The sequence below is a fragment of the Emys orbicularis genome, chromosome 5 (assembly GCF_028017835.1).
Source record: "Emys orbicularis isolate rEmyOrb1 chromosome 5, rEmyOrb1.hap1, whole genome shotgun sequence".
NCBI classification, from domain to species: domain Eukaryota; kingdom Metazoa; phylum Chordata; order Testudines; family Emydidae; genus Emys; species Emys orbicularis.
This window is the reverse complement of record NC_088687.1, coordinates 45,406,130-45,427,475: the sequence shown is the minus strand read 5'-3', so window position 1 is coordinate 45,427,475 and position 21,346 is coordinate 45,406,130. Positions and strand designations below refer to the sequence as shown.

General features: G+C 41.1%; 1 protein-coding gene across 1 annotated transcript in view; it reads right to left on the bottom strand.

Annotated features, from left to right (window-relative positions):
• Positions 1 to 21,346, bottom strand: part of FAT4 (FAT atypical cadherin 4) — a 227,467-nt gene that overhangs the window by 46,493 nt on the left and 159,628 nt on the right. Inside the window, exons 8-9 of the mRNA XM_065405846.1 lie at positions 15,675 to 15,925; positions 7,785 to 12,134 (exon numbers count right to left, since the gene is read on the bottom strand). Coding sequence (XP_065261918.1) covers positions 7,785 to 12,134; positions 15,675 to 15,925 — 4,601 coding nt within the window. The remainder of the gene's footprint in view (positions 1 to 7,784; positions 12,135 to 15,674; positions 15,926 to 21,346) is intronic.

Here is a 21,346-nt window from a genome sequence, read left to right as displayed (position 1 = left end):
TTTCAGGCAGAAAAAAAGGGCGAAATTTAAATTGTGAGCAAATTATCCAATTTGCTCTACTGATCTTCAACTTTAAAGTTATTTTGCTTTATTGATTAAAAACTTTAGTATCTTTATTTTTCTGTCTGAGCTATTTAGTCTTCAGGGACTTAAGTAATATTTAATTCTAACTGCTTGTCAGCAGAAAGGAACTATCAGTTGACTTTTTTCTCATAACTTTGAATTAGAATGGTATGTTTCCTGAAAGGTCAGTTAATCTATGAAGTTTAGAACTCCCAATTCTGAAAACTTGCTGATTTTCTGTTTGGGGTACAGGTGAAGGTGGCTGGGGCTCAGCAGCGGGGGCTGGAGTTCAGTGGGGGGTTCTGGCAAGCTCAGCGGGGGTTCCAGGTATTGGGGGAGTGGGGCTTGGTGGGGTGGGGGTCTGGTTGCAGCTGGTTGGGGCTCAGTGGGATGGTGGTCCAGGTGACGCAGGCACATTGGGGTGATGCAGGTGCATGGGGGGGGCTTGTCGGGGTGGGGCTCTGGGTGCAGAGGTGGAGGTCCAGATGCAGAGAGGTGGGGCTCGGCAGGTGAGTGGTCTGGGTGCAGGGGCAGGGACCCAGGTGCAGTGGGTAGGGGCTAGGCAAGGATCCGGATGCGGGAGGGGGCGTGGCAGGGAGGGAGTTTGGGTCCAGGGGCTTGGTGGGAGGGGTTGGGTGTGTGGGAGGGTGAGGCTTGGCTGGGGGGTCTGGCTATGGGCGGGGGTCTGGATGGACAGGGGTCGGGTGGACAGGGGAACAGCTCCCCATACAGTGACCCATTCCCCCATGGCAGAGGAGTGATGGGGGCAGGAAGCGGGTGCAGAGCCAGGGCCAGGTGGGGCTGGGGAGAGCCAGAGGTGGGGGGCTGGGTGCGGGGATCTTGGTGGGGAGAGGTACGGGAGACTAAGTGGGGGGATTCTGGCTGAAGGGGGTGAGGCTCAGCAGAGGGTCTCGGTATGGGAAGGTCCAGGTATGACCCTGTCCTGGGGGGTCTGACCTAGCACCAATTGGGGCATACCCAGCCCCCTGCCCCCCGCAGTGATTTATCTTTTTGATGGGTCTTTGAGGTGCCTGAAACAATGAACCTGCGCTGCGGGGGAAGGGCACGTGATTGCTCTTCCAGGTTCCCTTTGCTTCCCTGTCAGAAAGTCATTTTTCTGCAGGGAAGCAAAGAAATCTGTGGGGGACATGAATTCTGCAAGCACACCACCAGGAGTAGAAAACCCAGCTCAAACCATAGGAAAAAATCTCAAAACCCATCAAATATAAGTCATTAAAATGTTCTTACGTTTTCAAGTATGTGTCACAATCCAGAACAAATGTCATGTTTAACTTACATTTGATAAGGGTTGAACATTAAGATATGACATTAGTCCCACAAAACTTGCCTGCACTTTTCATTAACTTCAACTACAAGCTATAGGCTGATGTTACAGTATCCTGCTAAAGCCAAAAAAAGTGTTCTGCTGACGGGTACCAGCAAGCATGTTCCCATTTAACCACTGCTGTTAATGACTTAAAGTGTTCTAGAGGATGGGTGCCTAGAATTATTCTGCCATGCTTTCTGGCAAAATAATCTGATATACTAATTCTATGTGAAATAAAATCCTGGATCGTTAACTTAATTAGAATCTCTAGTCAATTAACAATAATTGCTAGTGACCTGAGGCTCTGCAGTTTCCTGATGGGGTTCACTCAAAGGATCACGTCAATGTCTTTTGTATCAAGAAACTTCTTGTGTTGAACATGTGTTAGCTGTCAGAGCTGTTTTTCTTTTCTTTTGTACATAACTGACTCTTTTAAAAAACAAACTAAGCTCACTTTATTATTCACAAATGAGTCTTTGTATTAGCCTGGTAGAGCAAACAAAAGCAAATTTTAATACCACGCTGACCCCAACTTAACAAATGTCTTCCCACTCTCTCTCCAGCTATTTAGGGCACAGAAGCCCCAGCACCACCTCAGAGGGGATGAGCAGTAGAGTGACAGGAAGTAAGGCTCAGGGCTAGGATCCATTCCTGCAACCTACATGTATCGGACTAAGTTGCAATGGGCACACAGCCCAAGCAGCTACCCTTCATGTCCACCAGCCATATTGGGCACAGAAACCCCAGAAGGCAGAGTAGGAAGAGACTCTCTGTCAGTAGCAGGAGAGGAGCAGGAGCCCGGTAATAGCGAAATAATTTCAAAGAGCTGAGCAACCCCCTAACATAAGAACCACCAATTTACCTGAATGTTTAATTTCAGTTGAATAATGAAGGCAATCTGTCTGGGGAAAGGAATAGGCAGTAATCAGAACTCCCTACCAAAACCAGACCAAACCAAACCACCCACACACATGCTAAGCTAACTTGTAATCTTGCATTTAGTAACTCTGTACCACCTTCTCTCTCTGTTTTGTCATCCCTTATCATGTCTCAGACTGTAAATTCTACAAGGTAGGGTTGTTTGTACAGTGCCTAGTACAAAGGGGCCCTGATTCTGACTGAAGATTTTGGGCCACAAAATGAATACATAACAAGCAATGCTGATTATATTTCAGTAAAGGGCAGGTTAGGTAACATAGGACAGCATACAGAGAAACCAGTTTCAACTTTGCAGGCTCTTATAGTGAATTTTCAAATCTACTGTTGATATTATAGGGCCCCCAATCACATTAATTCATAATAATATTCCCTGAAAAAGACCTATTGAAACCCTGAAGTAAATCTTTTCACTTATGTTTTCTTAGTTTTCCTTTTATTATGTCTGGAGAAAGTAGCCATAAGTATTTTTACTTATATAGTCCTTAAATTACTCCTGGGGGAATTCTGCATCACTGTGTGTATGCAGAATTCATGTCCCCCGCTGATTCCTTTGCTTCCCTGCAGAAAAATGACTTCTGGTGGGGGAGTAAAGGGAAGTTGCAAAAAGAACAGTCAGGTGCCCCTCCCCAGCAGCACAGGCAGGTCAGTTTGGGTGCCTGGAGCAGCCACTAGAGGTGTAAATCAGCACCAGGGGTGTGTGAAATGTGGGCAGTTGTGCATGAGAGAGACACACACACACACACACACACACACACACACACTGTCCCTCTTGCTCACTATTGCAGCATGCTTGGCGTGGCGGAGCAGGGCTTCAGGGTATGTCTGAGGAGGTAGGTGTGGTGCAGCCTGTCCCCTCCGGCAGAGCAGAACGTAGCAGCCTGCCTCCTTAGTGAATTGTTCCCATTGTCTTTGTGAATTCCCCCAGGAGTATAAAACAGGTGTAAAAGTTTTAAGGCTCCTTTATATGGCCAGAGTGGTTTAAAGGACAGTATGGCCTTATAAATGCTTATGGGGCTTTGTGATTAGAACTGGTCTAAATTTTTGGCCTGAAAAAAATTCTTATCAAAATATACTCCATGAACTGTTTTTCACTGACCTTTCTGGAGATGGTCAGTAGCCAATATAAATTGTGAGTTTGATTCCTCAGCCCTCCGTGGCTCTTCAGTTGCCTATGATGTAACACTGAGCATATAGCTGCATATATTTATTGATTTATAACTAGAAATAAAGGGTCAAACCTAGCTACATTACTATTAGGCAACGGAGTTTGGGGATTTTCTCCAATGCTCCCCACTCCCATTGTCCATCCATTGTATTGTAGTTTAAATAAATTACCTAAATAATTGAAATCAGCATTATTATATTGCATTATTTTGACAAATATGCAGAATTTTAAAATATTGTGCACAGAATTGTAAATTTTTTGGTGTAGAATTCCCCCAGAAGTATTAAATGTCATGCTATCAAATGAGTTGGACTCCCATTCCTCTGTCGGAAAAAAAATATTTTGGATTCCTCTGTTGTTTTCCTAGGGTTACTCCAAGTATATTGATTGCATCTGAAAGACAGTGAGTTTTTCCTACTTCTAAGCAGGGATTAATTGTAAACTGTGGGTCAGGGCACGCAGCTTGGAAACTCGCCTCGCCGATGTCATCACCACCAGGAAAGCTACCTTCCATGATAGGTGAGACAGGGAGCACGAGGCCAAAGGCTCAAAGGGCAGGCCCGTGAGCCTGGACAGAACCAAGCTGAGATACCACTGAGGGACTGCGAACTGAACTTGAGGAAAAAGTTTCTCGAGACCTCTGTGGAATCTGACTGTCATGTCATGGGAGAACACCGTCTGCCCCTAGATGGGCGGATGAAAGGCAGAGATGGCTGCCAGATGCACCTTGATAAGGGAGTGTGCCAGGCCCTGGTTCCTCAAATGAAGCAGGTAGTCTAAGATCGACTGCACCAAAGAATGCGAAGGGCAGATGCCTTGTTCGGCCGTCCAGTGGGAAAACCTTGTCCACTTTGCCAGGTAGGTCTGTCTAGTTGAGGGTTTTCTACTCCCCAGGAGGACCTGCTGGACCCCCTCCGAACAGGTCCATTCTTTAAGGTTCAGCCAAGCAACATCCAAACGTGGAGAGATGCGAGATTGGGGTGCAAGAGGCAACCATGGTCGTGTGACAGCAGTAGTGGCCACGGTGGGACTGCTACCAAGCTCAACAGTGTGCCATACCAATGTTGGTGTGGCCACGATGGGGCGATCATGATAACCTGCGCCTTGCCCCTTTTGATTTTCGCTAGGACATTGCTGATGAGTGGAATCGGAGGGAACGCCTACATCAGGCTTCCTGCCCACAGCAGGAGGAAGGTGTCAGAGAGGGAGCACTTGCCCAGACCCCATCTGGAGCAGAACCTGTGGTACCTCCTGTTCTGACTGGTGGAGAACAAATCCACTTGGGGAGTTCCCCATCTCTGGAAGATCAAGCCAGCTACCTCTGAGTGGAGCACCCACTTGTGGTGAGAGGAGAAGTCCCTGCTTAAGTGATCTGCTAGCGTGTTCCTGGCACCCGGAAGGTGACACACTTCTAGATGGATTCCATGGTCGATGCAGAAGTCCCAGAGACGGGAGTCCCTTGACCTGTCCCTGGAGAGGTACAAGTGCCACAGAGATTCCGGGCACCGATTCTAAAACTCCTGCCAGGGGGCGCGTGCCTCCAGAGGTCTGCACCTGGTCACCAGCAAGCCGCGCCTCGAGCCTCTCTGCCCTTGTCCGAGGTCCGGAGACCAGATAGGGCTGCGAAGTTTCTGCCTATTATGGTCAGAAACATGTTGGCTGCGAGAGGGCGACTGTTGGCGGGACGTCCCCCGTGACGGGGAGCACTGCCGTAGAGATGGAGACTGTGGTGGTCCAAAAGCGGGTTTACCCCGTAACCAGGACCCCACAGGGGCCGGAGTGGGCAGCACCGGGAGGGACATAATCTCTTGCACTGCTTGCAGGGCCTCCGGCATGGATGGCACCCAGAGCTGACGAGAACCTCCTCGCTATCCAGGGTAGTTGGTGGGACAGCGGGCTGGGCTACACCGCTCGACCTGAGCTGGGGCCCGAGATCCCAAAGGGAGTGAAGAAGTGCCCAAGACAGGGTCTTGGTCCACCCCAGACTTGTCCTTTCCCTTCCTCGCCCCGTCTTCCTGGGCTTCTTGGCTGGAACCACGGAATGGGACTGGTGCCGTGTAGACGGTACTGGTGTGGCACTGCTCGGCACCGAATAGGAGCACTGCTCTGGCATTGGGGTAAGGGCAGACTCCATAAGGAGAACTTTCAAGTGAATGTCATGCTCCTTCTTCATCCTGGGCTTGAAGGACTTGCAGATTCTGCACTTATCACTAATGTTACCTTCACCCAAGCACCATAAACAACTGTTTTGTGGATCACTAATGGGCATAGGCCTTTTACAGCGATCACAGGGCTTAAATCCTGGGGACCGGGGCATGCCCCATCCCGAGGCGAAGTCCCGTTTGGGACCTACTAAGTCTCTAACTAACAAATAGGGAAACTAAAACTAGAGAGAAACTATATACAATAATATACAAGAGGTAAATGGGTTCGAACGAACGAGAAGTAACAGTGCTAGCTGAAGCAGCAACAGTTCCATGCACCGTCACTGGTGGCAAGAAGGAACTGAGGGTGGAGGGGGCTGGCGGCGCCCTATATGCCACGGCATATGCGCACTACTCCAGGGGGTGCCAGAGCCAGCCCCCTTCAGATACTGCTGAGAGAAAAACTTCCGGCAGAGGTGCATGTGGAGAGCACACACACCTAAGTTGAATGGACATGAGCAATCACTCGAAGAAGAATGAAGGTTACTAGAATGTTATTTTTTCTGCCCTTTAAAAACAACATCTGTAGGCATAAATAAAACTAAGAAGATGCCTAGCTCCATAGTATGTATTTTTATATGCAACTATCCCCTATTCTCCACATCTCTCTCTAAGTATAGATGAAATATTTAATGCTATAAAATATTTATCCTTCAGGATCTTCACTAGAAAAAAAGTGTCAAATCTAGCTAATACAAATACGTTTGTAAACTTTTGTTTGAATTTTTCAAATGTTTCAGAATAATAACAATTTTACATCCTTCAAAAAACAAAAACCTAAAAAAGCCAATCCTAGTTTTCTATTTACACCCCTTAGTACTCAAATAAAGGTCTGCTTACACCTATGCAATAAGTCACACCAGTCCAAGAACATTATTTTGCAAAGCATACTGTGACTCTGACTCAGGAAAGCATTTAAGCACATGATTTCAATGGGACTTAAGCATGTGCTTATAGTTAAGCACACACTTTAGTGCTGTCCTGAATAGGGATGCTTGTCCTGAATCACAGCCTAAATAATTAAGTCGTTTAAGACTGTCAGATAATCATGCTGAAATAATTTTAATTGGCAAATTAAATAGTGCAAGGCTTTGATAAATTGTCTTGTGCTGATACTTGAGTGGTTCTCTGTCTCCTTGAAAATTCTAAGGCTAAACACATCTTCCTACTTTCAACTGAAGCCTAGGACTGTCTGTTCTCACAGCAAAGGAGGCCTGCAAGGGTCTGTGCTTTGAACCTGTTGATATTTCTTCTAAAATGGCCAAAAGGGTCCCATGCCCAGTGACTCCTTTCTTTCTGTACAGGGAGGAGTGAATTTAATCCTCCAGTAGCATTCTGCCCTTGCTGATTGGACAAATGTACTGCATTTTTCCCACATGGCAGTGCAGAGTGCAAACTCCCATTTACCAGAGTGAATTGCAGCATGCTGTTTGAGAGAGATCTCAACTTTTTCATTTTAGGTGCTGCTGTGTTTGAACACTTTACAAATATTACAGAAAAATTCTCCGAAGTGATAAAAATGTAACATTTATATTATTGACTGAAAACAAAACATAAACAAACAAAACATGGAAACAACATACATGTGCCTCTCTCCCTGATCACTCTGCTTTTATGTTGTTTCCTTCCCCCTCCCCCTCATCTGTTTTTGTCTTATATGATTGTAAGAAATTTGGGGCAGAGACTGACTTTCCCTACATGTTTGTCCAGAAGTTAGTATATGTGGGCCTGTAATATAAATAATAATAATAATAATAGGAAAATAATATTTTAAAATATTGGAACTGGATGTAGCATATTTAAAAAATGGGATAGCTTTTGTGAAATCCCTTTTTTCTAACATGGATCTGCAGGGTGATATTTGCCTGAGGACAGAACAATAAGGACAATGTTTCTGTCAGCATCTTATTTTCTTTGCTCAGTTTTATTTATTGTCAGCTTCTTATTTTGATTATTCCTCTGCTTATTTTGAATACTCATACTAAGACTGATAATCATAGCTGGAGCAGCTGCTAACTGGTACTCAAAAGACATTTTTACCCTCTCTCTGTTTCATACTAATTCCAGAAGGAAAAAAAGATCATACCTGTATATCCAGTTTTACAAACACAGTTGAAGCTTCCTGGGAAGTTCTGGCAGACAGCGCCATTTTTACAAGGGCTGGACAGGCACTCATTGATGTCTCTCTCACAGGCCATTCCGGTAAAACCATCTGGACAATTGCATGAGAATCCTCCCACTAAGTTGTGGCAAGTCCCATCATTGTGGCAAGGGGATGGGAGACATTCGTCAATGTCAGTTTCACACAAATTACCATCGTACCCTGGCATGCACCTGCACACGAAGGGCTGCAGAGGTTCATTTGCCATGATGATTACTGGGATACTCTCGTGGCTCTTTAAAACAGGTTTCACAGCCAGCCTTCTCAAGCAGCTTCCTCCATTTTGACATGGACTTTGAACACATGAATCATGATCCACAGACTCTATCCGTACTCCACTCTGACGGAAAAGGATTTCTTTGATGCTCTCAAAGAAGGTAGCCACGCCACTGGGATTCACATACTGATTGTTGTTCCGTTTCACAGCTGCCATCAGGAAGGTTCTGTTACTCTCTTCATAAACCCCATAGAGCTGCACAGCAGTTCCTAATCCGGGTAACTGTGAACTGGCAATACGCAGGAAGTGAAGGTAGTGATTGGTCAAAAAATCTCTCACAGTTTGCACGCTAAGGCGAAGAAGGATGCTGCTTTCAATTGTGGTATTACTGAACCCTGCAAAGAAAACTCGAACACTGCTAGTAACTGCATTGTGTAACCCATCATTGCTAAGAACTGTCAGGTCAAATGCTCCATCTGTGGACCTTGCCTGGGAATTCAGGTCACAAGTGCCCCCTGGAATATTAAAGAGGCTTGTAACTCCTGAAGTGAGGGAACAGCGGAAGCTGTCTAAAACATCTGGATCCTGGGGTTTCACACTGCCTAAAATTCCACCTGGGAATAGGTTGCCATAATAATGAACAAAGATCTCTACTGTTCTAGGTTGCGATGGATTGTCATTTTGGTCTATTACCTTTATTTGTACAGTTCCTGTGGAAGACATCTGAGGAATGCCAGAGTCTCTGGTAATCACTGACAAGTAGAAGTCGCCTATTTGCTCTCTGTCAATTTCCCTAGTTGTGGTCAAAATTCCTGCAGTGTTAAGACTAAAATAACTGGTTGCAGGGCCAGTGCTAAGCAAGTAGTAGGTAAAGGGGCCTTGATTTGGAGGGAGATCAGGATCTGACGACTGAAGTGTCATCACGAGAGTTCCGGCACGATTATTTTCCATTACTTCTCCCTGGCTGGTGGACAAGGTAGGTCCATTATCGTTGATATCTTCCAGTGTTACCAATAAAGAGGCACTTCCTGTTGCTGAAGGTGTTCCTGAATCAATTGCTAACACAGTCAGGTTGTAGACAGGTAAAGTTTCTCTGTCCAATTCTGCAGTGACGGTAACCTGTCCTGTTTGTGGATTGATAGAAAAGGCACCATTGTCATTCCCAGAACCAATAAAATAGGAGAACCTGCTCCAACTTGGGACGGAATCTGAATCAAAGGCACTTACAAATGTGACATGGGTCCCTGGAGGAACGCCTTCACTGATTTGTATATTGTAAACCTGTAGGCTAAAAACTGGAGGATCATTAGCATCTAAGACGGTGATATTTACAATTACTTCATCTACATCTGCACCACGAATGCTCCCAAAATTTTTTGCAAGAACTTTCAAAGAGATACGTTCTTCCTTTTCTCTGTCAAGAGGACCTGAAACATAAATCTGTCCACTCTTCTCATTAATCTGGAAACCTTTCTTTCTGCTACTGCCAAAGATAACATAGTGGACTTCTCCATCGGTTCCCATATCACGGTCACTTGCAAAGACTTCTCCCACAACCATGCCTTTAGAAGCTGCTTCAGAGATCTCAAAATAGTAAAGCTTGGACACAAAACGTGGTACATACTCATTTGTTCCTTCTAATTGGATGTTGACACTAGCAAAACTGCATCGCTCTTCATCTGGAACATTAAAAGCTTTCACAGTTAGATGATAACTTTGTTTTGTTTCATAGTCTAAGAACCCTTGGGTGGTGATAATTCCTGTGTTGGGATCAATGACAAAGAGATCACTATCTGAGGACTGAACTGCATATGCAATCATGGCATTAGGTCCAGAATCGGCATCAGTTGCATTTAGACGGATAACAGTTGTCCCACTTGGGGCATTTTCTAATACATTAGGGAAGTAGTCTTCTGTGCTGAATATTGGAGAATTATCATTCACATCAATAACATTAACCGTGACACTGCAGTAACCTGTTCTAGCTACCCATCCTCCATCTGTAGCACTAACAATCATCTCATGATTTTGGCATAACTCATAATCAAGGGGTTTGGCTAGAGTTAATGCCCCTGTAGATGTATTAATAGCAAAGATACCAGCCTCATTTCCTGAAGAAATATTATATGTGATTAGTCCATTCATAGCAGCATCCCTATCCCTTGCTGAAACAGTTCTGACAACTGCTCCAACAACATGACTCTCAGGGATAGTAACACTTATATGGCTTTGAGAGAACTCAGGTGTATGGTAGTTTTCCTCTGTGATAACTATCTGAACAGTAACCTCAGATGAGAGGGGAGGATTGCCTTTATCCTTTGCTTTTACCGTAAGCAGAAAGTTTTGGTTCAATTCAGTCATGAGTGAAGATGCTACAGAAATCCAGCCTGTAGTGCTGTCCAGCTTAAATTTGTCAGTGTTCTTTTCATTAGAAATAAAGTATTCAACTTCAGAATTCAGTCCAAAATCCTTATCATCAACTGCAGTAACTTTAATTAATTTAGTACCAACTGCTACATTTTTAGTCACAGGGGTAAAATATTTACTAGCAAGAAACTGTGGTACATTGTCATTGCTATCCACTATGTTGATTGTGACTGTTGTCTCACTGAGCAAAGAAGGACTGCCTCGGTCTGAAGAAGTAACTATGAAGCTGTGCCTGTTGATATTGATGTTGCTGGAACCACTGGAATTTTGATACCTTAAATATTGCTTATTGAAAATCTCCCCTGTGGTAGCATTAATTCGGAAGAACTCAGACTGGGATTTTATGAAGTAGAAAACTTGGCCATTAGATCCTTCATCGGGATCTATTGCTGAAACCTGAGTTACTTTTAATCCAACCTCAGTAAGCTCAGGACAATCTAAGTAATAGGATGTTTTTGTGAATCGTGGGGCATTATCATTGACGTCTGTCACAAATATAGTCACATCTGTGCTTACAGTCCACCCAGAATCATGTGCAGAAACTCTGATTCTATAGCGGTCTCTATCTTCCCTGTTTAGGTGTCGACTGATTGTAATGTCCCCGGTACTGGGATTTATGTTAAATGGAAGACTTGTATCCCTTATGGAGAACCTGCTGATAGCATTCACACCAATGTCTTCATCTGAAGTTGTGACTCGTGTAACTGTGTAACCCAGAGGTGCATTTTCAGGCACTGGAGCACTGAATATCTGAGAAAACCTGGGAGCATTATCATTTTCATCTAAAATATTAACAATAACTTTTACTGTGGTGCTCTGAAGAGGGGTACCTCTGTCTGAAACTTTGATGGTTAGCATGTAGCGAGCCAAGTTTTCCCTGTCCAAAGGTCTGACACTTCTAATTTCACCCGTGGCTCGACTAATACTGAAACTATTTTCTTTATTGCCATCAATTATTTCATAGTTCAGCTGTCCATTTGGGCCACTGTCCTTGTCCACAGCAGTGAGAGTCAGAATTTTACGTGGTGAAAGGTTCTCCATTATTTCAGCAATAAATGGATCTCGCTCAAACTCTGGTGCATTATCATTGACATCTACCACTGTTACTTCTAATTTCTCATAAGAGGAGAAAGGAGGAAAGCCCGTATCTCTGGCCTCAATCCAAACCACATATTTCTGTATTTCTTCAAAATCCAAAGGTTGGCTGATGGAGAACTGTCCTGTTAGTTGGTCAATTTGGAAGGTATTGCCAAGGTTACCGCTAGCAATGTAGTATGACAAGGAACCCCCCCTGGATGAAGACCCAGAAACAGTGGTGACAAGGGTGCCAATTGCTTGATTTTCAGGAAATATGAATGTCTGTTGCTCAGCTCGAACTTGAGGGAAGTCTGCTTTGTTCGCAAATCTCACAGTTACCGTTGTAGAGTCTGTTTTTGGATACAGGCCACCATCTTTTACGTGAATGGAAAAAGTCACTTCAGAAGCCCCTGTCAGTGGGTCAGCAGCCATAATTGCCCCCCTCGTTGGGTCAATGTGGAATTTTTCAGAGTTCTTTCCCATGAGGGAATAATGAAGCTCAGCATTGGGCCCAGAATCAGCATCAGTGACTGTCACAGCAAACACAAACGAACCTGCCAAGAAGAACAAAGTGGATAATTAATTTTGTGTAACAAAAATAGGACATTGCAAAGTAATTTTTCAATGTGAAGCATTGGGAATTATGCACACCAGTCCTGTTATTTTTCATGGTAACCTGATGCTGTTCTGACAATTAACCCTTTTTCATAAGGATAAAAGAGAATATGAGATATTAAGCCAAATTTTCAACCACTCAGGTCTACTTGCATGCGTACACACACACGCACACAAAATGCATGCATGTGCATACATCCACATTTGTGCCTGAAAATCAGGTGTGTTCACAAAAATAAATAAATAAATAAATGCAGTATGTGTATGTACAGATGTCAGTGCCTATAAGCAAACGGGCCTCTGACTTTCCGAAACTTTAGCATCCCATTTTGACAGTATTCGCTAAGTAAGATTATATGAAAACTGTAATTGTAATACATTGCATGGTATTTAATATTTTAAATTATTCTATGTTTTGCATGTATTGTATGACCAACCTTCATAATGTGTACACATAGTATTTAAGTGTGCCAGTTCTCCAGCATACGTGGACAGTTTGGGTTTGCACTTACACATACCTGTCTGCACATGCAAATCCAACACACACACACATGTATTTGGGTACTTGTCTGCCTAAGTTGTGTATGCACGCTTTTGAAGATTTGATGCCGAATGTCCTCTATGCTGGACATCCATTCACTGTTTTTGCTGGTGCTGAAGCTTGGCTCACACCAGTTATCTATATAAATTATGTACTTTTCAAACTCTGAAGGCAAAATCTGCGAGGGACAAGAGTGACTTTGACAGTCCCCTTAAACCATTTCTTTTTGTTGCTATTTTTCAGAGAGCAACATTTTATACCCCAAAGGGAGGAACTGCCAGATGAAGAACACCAAAAGTCAGCAGTATTACAATACTTGAGCTTGACAAGATTGGGACAAAATTAAGAGTTCTGCTTCAGTTAGGCACATTAATTTTATGTGGTTGTGATGACTTGTCAGAACTCCATTTTTTATCCTGCTACAAAAATTAAAGCAGCCAGGCTGTATTCTCGTCTCCAAGTGTGCATTAAGACCACTGCGAAGTAATCATGGCAAGAAACTATATTATTGTCTTTGAGACTATCACATTACACCACATTCTACTACAATTAGTGCTGTGCCTGCCAAACCCATTATCATCAACAGCTTTTTTGAGTAGTTTGAGGGGATTCTAAAATGTCCTTTTAGTTGAAGCTTGGCATACAGGTTTTCAGCTTTTGGATTTTAAAAAACAACAACATGTTTTATTTAATTTTATTTCCTGTTTTTTAAGTTAGTGAAGTCCAAAGAAATTATGACTTTGACTGTATTTTGACATTTTTTTCTTTTCTAATTAAAAAAAGTTTTATATTAAAAAATTGCAGGGCACAACCTGATAATATTGGATAAGTCATGTATGCTGCCTAAATGCATGAAAATGAAACCTTCAACAAGAAATCTACCCATATGTTACTGATCTCAGATCAGCTGTGCTCATAATATATGAAGTTTCATCTTGTACAACAAAGGTCTTTGTTGATATTGTTGTTCTGAAAGGGGGAGGAAGTATGGACAAAATAAATCATTCCTTCAAAAACACAGTTTGGAATCACTAAAAATTTAGAAGACTAGACACAATTCCTGGCAATGTGATACTTTATTTCTTTAAAAGGAAAATAAAAATCTTCTATACAGGGAACATGTATGTTTGTATGTACAGAGAGTTAGAGCCTTGCAATGAGAGCAATAATATGCAATTTTGTAAATTTATGATACATGCAGTGATCATACTTTAAAACTTTCTTCTGTTTTGAAAGATTAGGGGTTCCAGAGTTATTCCATTTTAAATCTGGTAGAATCTTTCAGTTTAAGACACTTTTTAATTGTGATCACTGTATGTATATGAATGTCTTGGGATTACCATTAGACAAAAACCTGCAAAGAATAAATATGACAATAAACCCGTATGCACTTTAGAGGACATCATGGTGCCCCTGGAATGATTATTTTAATCTGCTGAGTAGTGAATCCTACTGCAATTTCACTGCAATATACAGTCTCTTAATTACACAATTTAAAAACCTCACTAAGTAATCACATCCATCCCTATATTTCAGGTATTTTATAAAGCTATTAAAAAACTGAATAAGCTCAGTTAATAATTAGACATCTATTATTTATGGAACATTATGATTTTTCAAGAGGGATATTAACATTCTATATTTAATATATTCCACAAGTGCTCATCCTATGCATGAAAAATATTAATAAATGTGGCAATTCAAGATTTTCCACTTCTGATGTATTTATATGTGTTTAAACATAAACTGTATAATCAAGCAACTCAACCCTACAGTCATGTGAAATTTGGGTGTGCAAAGGATGCAGGATCCATGAATATTTATACAAGGTGGGAAGGATATTTGAGTTTAAGAAGTCTCCAGAGAAGCCTTTATAATTAAAATGTAACATGGACAAGAATCATTAAAAGATATTTTTGAAATCTTTTCTGAGACCCTCACAGAGACACAGAAGGGCTTTTACATATGAAGGGGAGGTTTTCAAAGGCAGAAACAGCAGTTATTGCCCCTTCTCTTAAATGTAATTTTATCATTTCTTTCTCTTTTAGATTTGAGGGATTGATTCTGATTCATACTTAGGCCCAGTTATAACACTCTGCCAGCATAAAGGGACTTTAAGGACAGTGTAAGTGTAAGTCATGCCCACTGTAAGGCTTCTTTGCACTATCGGTGTATTGTAAAGGGCCCTAGAATAAATGAAACTAAGACCGTGAGTACTTTCTTGCCTTCACAAAGAAATAACCTGTAAAGTAAAACATGAATTAATCATTTTAAAAGTGTGTAACATACTGTAGATGATGTGCTACCTTTTAAAATATGAAATAATATTATCTGTACAGAAGCAGAGGTGTACTTGACACTTTGGAAACACATAGGAAGGCAAATTCCCTACCCTAACCAGAGGACATCTGAGTAGACAAATTTGGGGATTCAAGAGATGACAACTTGAAAAAGGGACCTTTTCACCACAGAAGCTTGCATTTATTTTTTGGTCCACTAAGAGGTGTCACATCAACTGCCCTGTATGCTTTTTCTTAATAAAATGTATAGAACTTTTTATCTTCAAAACTCTTTATAGAGATTAACTAATCTATCCTTACAAAATTATTGTTGTGAATTAATAACAAGCCAAACAAAAATATCAGCTCTTCTGGATAATACTGCATATACTGTAACTAGTGAGCTTCAAAAGGGGATGATTTGATGTGGATGTGAAGAGAAAAAAAACACAGAAGAATACATTATAATTACTAATCCAAACCCATTCACTGTCTCAACTCTGTTAATTATTTCCAACAGCATGTGCCACAAACATGAGAGACAATGTAAAATAGTTACAGAGCAATATATTTTACAAATTTCTTATGGAATGACCTATCACTTGATCAGTTTTTACATTATCCCATTATCTCCTGGAGGGCCACCATTATCAAATTACCTGAAGTTGTAGGTGATGGAATATGGGTGACATAAGGGTGGTGTTGAAATTTGGGAGGATTGTCATTCACATCGGCAACAGTGACAAGGACACTGGTAGAAGTGGAAAGGGCTTTGGGAAAGCCACCATCGCAGGCCACAACTACTAAGGTGTAGTTCTCCTTAGTCTCTCTATCTAGTAATGCACTGGTGATGATCTGTCCTGTTGATGGGTTGATTGTGAATTGTGAATTACCACCAATAAGACTATAGCTGTTCAAAAGACAAAAAAAAAAAAAAAAAAAGACAAGACGTTTTCTATTAGTATGCTCATAAGAAAGAAACTCTATTATGATAATAATAAATATTTAAGCTACTAAACTACTATCATGCTGACCAATATTGTCTCATTCTTTCCTTGTGCTTTCCCATCTGTCTGTATCCATTTGTTTTCTCTTGTCTTATACTTGGACTGTAAACTCTTCGAGGCAGTGACTATCTTTTTGTTCTGTGTACAATACCTAGCACGATGGGGTCCTAGGGCTTCTCTGTGCTATAGTAATAAAAATAACAATAAATGATAATAAACTAAAGATGGAAAAGAAACAGTGTGTACTTAACTAAAAAAAGGGATCAGACATCTGCATCTGAGTTTGGTATTTTGCCGTGTATCCACAAGTTTTGGCCTCCAAATTGAACTATCCCAAAATGTTGTACAATTGCATTGGGCAGCACTAGAGGAAGTATCTCTAGGAGATATGTAGGAAACTTTCCAGCTCCCCACCATTTGTGGTGCCAAAGAGTACACAAAGGTGGGAAATACTCATTAATACACCTAACTCAGCACTTCTCTAATCTAAACTTCTACTCTGCTTTACAGACCTTCAATATTCAGTATACTGTGAAACCTGCACAAAGGATCAACTCCAGTAAACGGCTCCTCTTGTTTAAGAGACTGCTATAAATAATCCCCATTTTACTGGTGCAATTAAGTTTGATCTTAAATTAAAGACCATATTTACTGGGCAACTGAGGTTTGCTGATATTTTGGGCAGTCACTTAAGACAGGTTTCACTTCATTCTTTTTAGGACTTTGCTCAAGTTTGGGAACACTCATTAAATACCTTTACGTTAACATTATGGATGAAGACAGGAAATGATCTAAGTAGAATGGAACCTGTTCTGCTCTCTTGGAATTAAAGTGAACCGCTGGAGTTTGAAACTTGTTTTAAGTGACCCTTCAAGGGACTGACAAAATCTGGTTGCTTTATACAGATGAAGGTGGAGCAGAATTAACTTCAGTACATTTGGGGGATAGAATAGAGCAGTCTCTCAAGACTGGAGCCTGACTGTTAAAGCTGACACACTAACAGACTAAATATTATCCCACAAGGCTGAGACCTGCCAATCTGAATCTGTAAAATGCAATGAGGAGTAAGGATTTGTAAATAGTAGTAAGGATTTGTGAATAACAAAAGGATTATTTTACTGTAAAATGGTAGAAAGAACTTCTAGTTTGTATCATTTTGTGGTCCTGAGCAAAAGCCTGCTTTTGTTTCCACCAATTTTAATCCAGAGTAATTCAATTGGTATCAGCAGGGACAGATTGATATTAAGCAAGAGGCCAAATTCTGCTCCCATTTCCCTTGCCTTTTAATATGTCAAATCATGTATTTGTAAAGTACTGATTGTCCAGAAAAAATGATACTATAGCTCATTAGATAGGCTGGGCTCCATCTTACTGACACTCTTGGATTGCTTAGATGGATAGATTAGATTTTTGTTTTGAGCAGAAGTATGGATCTCCAATGATATTTTGATGCGTTGTAGATTATTATTTTTTTCCAGATGACCAGATAATATAATGAATTGTACAATTTTTCAAATGCAAACAAAAGGTTGAAGTGGATAATTCCAGTCTATGGTATTATAACCCTGATAAAAACAAAACATGTAATTGTAGGGAGAATTGCTTTTTCAGAAATGCCTGAATCAACAGCAGCAGCACTGTTCAACCTAATGTTTCTTTCTGTACTGATCCAGAACAAGAATGGTTGTATGAAAAAAATACATAGGAATATTATTTTTGCTGCTTATTTTACATCAAAATGGGTTATGACAGGAATATTCACATAGGCCATGGCATTTCCTAGGGAATCAATAACCAGCTGGAAATAATGGCAATAAAGTCTCCCAAGCAAGTCATTAATCCCCAGAAAATGCCCTGGGCATACTCATAATTGCTTAACTATTATTTAATAAGATGGCTATGTGTAATTATTTACTGGCTAAAGAGATATTAGTCTGGGGTGAAATTCACCTTTATGCAGAAAGCCTTCCAAAGGTCTAATGAACTATTTAAGTCTCACTAAACCTTCAAACTACAGAATGCATATGTGCAAATTTCACCTCTAACCTGCAGTGTGTCTTTTAACACAGGCTGCTATGACAGTGTCATCAGGCATCCTCTTTCTCACCCTATTTTTGCCAATATCCTTGTTAAAGGACAACACTAGTGTTTCCATGGAGAAAGACACCAGAAAGAAGTTATTTTAAATTAAAAAAATAACGAAGTACAGAGATCCACAATGTGCTGAACCTATAAAACTCCATAGCACAGGTATGCTCCAGGACAGAACTTCTGCATAATTACAAAAAATACAGACAATCAGTATTGCCAACAACTGGCCGCAAATCAAACCATTCTCACCCCAATCTCCCACCCCCATGCTCTGCCAATAAATTCATATTTATCCACTGACCATAATTTTTAATGGAGATTCACAAGATTTTTATTTGTTAATATTGTGACTGCACCTAAAAGCAACAATCAGGTTGGGCCTCATTGTGTCAGGATCTGTACAAACATAATCAATCAGAATTACTGCCCTAAAGAGCTTATAATCTAAAAAGATGTGCCTTTCACTGTATCCTATAATTTACTAAACTCAGCTCTGGAGGACCTCAAGGAGTGGAACCCAGAGCCAAGGACTCTTCACTGAGACTATCCTTTTAACAGTGGAGTCTCACAGCAATGAGAATTTCAGCCCATCACAGCTGCCATGATGCAGCAGAAGGGACAAGGTGGTTTCTTACAATAAGGTATACAATGGAAAATAAAAACATGTTGGTATTACAAAATATTGCTACATTGTTGTCTTACATGCTTGTCCTTTGCAGGTACTGATTTACAAGGGCATGCTATATATTTACAAACCATGGATCCAGTCCCACAACTGACTCCACACTGGCAGATCCCTGGACCCATGTGGAATTCCACTATCTTCAGTGGTGTTCTGAGCTGGCACAAGGGTTTGCCTCTGAGGAACCCCACTGAAGTCAATGGGACTCCGTGCCTGCATGGAGCCAATTGCAGGACCGGAGTCTATGTTTGACATACTGTATTTATGAAACGTGACCTAAACTCCAGCTATTACTCCTGTGATAGGGTATATAAACCCCACACTGGACAACGAAGAGTTAAGGAGCTGCTCTGGACTCAGCCAGTCCTGCCCCACCTCACCTGCAAGGCTGCAGAAGGAGCTTAAAAGGGGAGCAGAACTAGGTTGCTGACGAGGGAAGAGAACAGACCTTCAACCCTCAGCTTCTAAGGAATGGGCAGACTGCAGCCAGGAGCTTCTCAGACAACCAGGGAACTGCTACACCACACCCAGCCACGAGGAGGCACCAGCGGTGAGTTGACCCCTTCACAATCCGAAAAAAACACATTTCATAGCAAAATGGATATAATCCACTTCATATAAACTAGCTTCAAATATCCATGGGCTATGATCAGTTTCCAGACCAGGTGATTCCTACACCCCACTCCCTGGATAGAGGCCCAATAGTGCAGATTCATGTCAAGCATTTAGTCTTGTATTTTGACTTTACTCTAACTGAATATTCCTTAGACATAAGTTACAAGGCGTTGGGCTTCAGAATCCCATCTACTAGAAAATTGTGGCCACAGGGCACTCATATGTAATGGCTTTCCCGCTGCAGAATTCACTGCAAACAAGGAAGATACTAACCATAGACTACAATTTAACAGAACCCCCAAATTATTCAAAATAAGATCAGCAGTAAGTAGTTTTATTACTATATGATCCTCTGGACATGGCCAGCTGTTCATGAAATGGCCTTGCAAAGTTCTGTGAAGTCCTGCATTCTGTCCTGGAATGACTTTTGTGACTGATGTGCACAAAATTTGGTCTTTCCTTATATGTCTACATGTGACCTTTGGGTGTAACACACCTGCATCAACCTTTTTTAATGACTCTAGGTTATATCGCACAGAAAACAGAAGAAAAAGAGCTATACTTAGGATTTGTGTATATATCATCAGGTTGCCTCTCCCAGAGATTTATCTGATTCTTGCATAACTTTGGGGGGGGGGTTGTTTTTTTGTTTTGTTTTGGTTATTTTTGGCTTGATGTGGGACTCTTGATTCAGAATTTGGCACAATAGTCTTGGAAATTAAAGATCCAATTTTCAGAGGTGCTCAGGACTCTCAACTTTAACAGAATTTACTGAAGTCTTTGAGTGTTTAGCACCTCTGAAAAGCAGACCCTAAATATTTAGTCCTTTATACCTTCTGCCAGAGTTTTGTAAAATCAAGTCTTACTGTAATTGTATACACTATTAATACATGTATTATCTGAATGATGAATCTGGACATATAATGTCCAAGCAAAGCAAAGTTTATCCTAAGACTAAAAAAACCCCCAAACAAACAATTTTGTTTTAAATGGCTACACTTGAAAGAACCATTTCTCTTTACTATTCCACTTTGAGATGACAGTGGATGAAATGATAAAGGCTGATAAATAAGTCCTCCAAAACAGTTCATATTACTTTAAAGACACTTTGATAATTTCTGATCACCAGACATAAACACTATAATCTTTGCTTTGCAAAGATCCTTTTCTGTAAGATAATAAGGCTTTCCAAAATCATGTTCTTGAAGTAAGATTGCATGGAATTAAAAGCTTAATTGTAGCAAATTTTATAAATATTACATCTGGATGCCTTTCAAGACTTTAAAAATGCCAAAAAAACTAAGTTCCTATTCTAGGCATCAAGCAGGTTAAAAAGGAAATATAATATTTTGTACATGTTTACCTTTCTACAATCTAGTTCTCTGTATCTTTATATTTATGACCACAGCAATTTTATTCTGTACTTTGAAGACAAAAAGTAGATGAAATGGCAAAAGTGAATGACATTGAGATTATTTTTTTTATCCCCATGCTGTGTATTTTAGGGCACATAGATATTAGTATTTGTATTCACAAAAGTTAAAAGGGAAAGGATTACCCACCTGTCTTCTTCAATAGTTAGGAGTGATTAATAACTAATACGAGACTGCCTTCCATTCCATTACACATCAGTCCTCAGTGGGTAATGTTTAGCCTGTAACTGACATCTTCATTATTCTTGTCTCTGAAAATGCTTATTGCCAGAGCTCAACAGTAGGAATTTGCCCAGTTAAAAAAAGATGATTGTGCCAGTAGAGCTATACAAAGCATTTGGCACATAAAAGAAAACTGCCAAACTCTCCCTTTTCATCGATTTTTCTGAATGGGATAAAACAATTCACGTTTTGCCTTTTGTAGTATTTGTTTTGCTAATTCATCTTCAAACTAAGCACAGTAGTTGCCCATGTATTTGCTCCACTGGCAACAAATCAAAGGA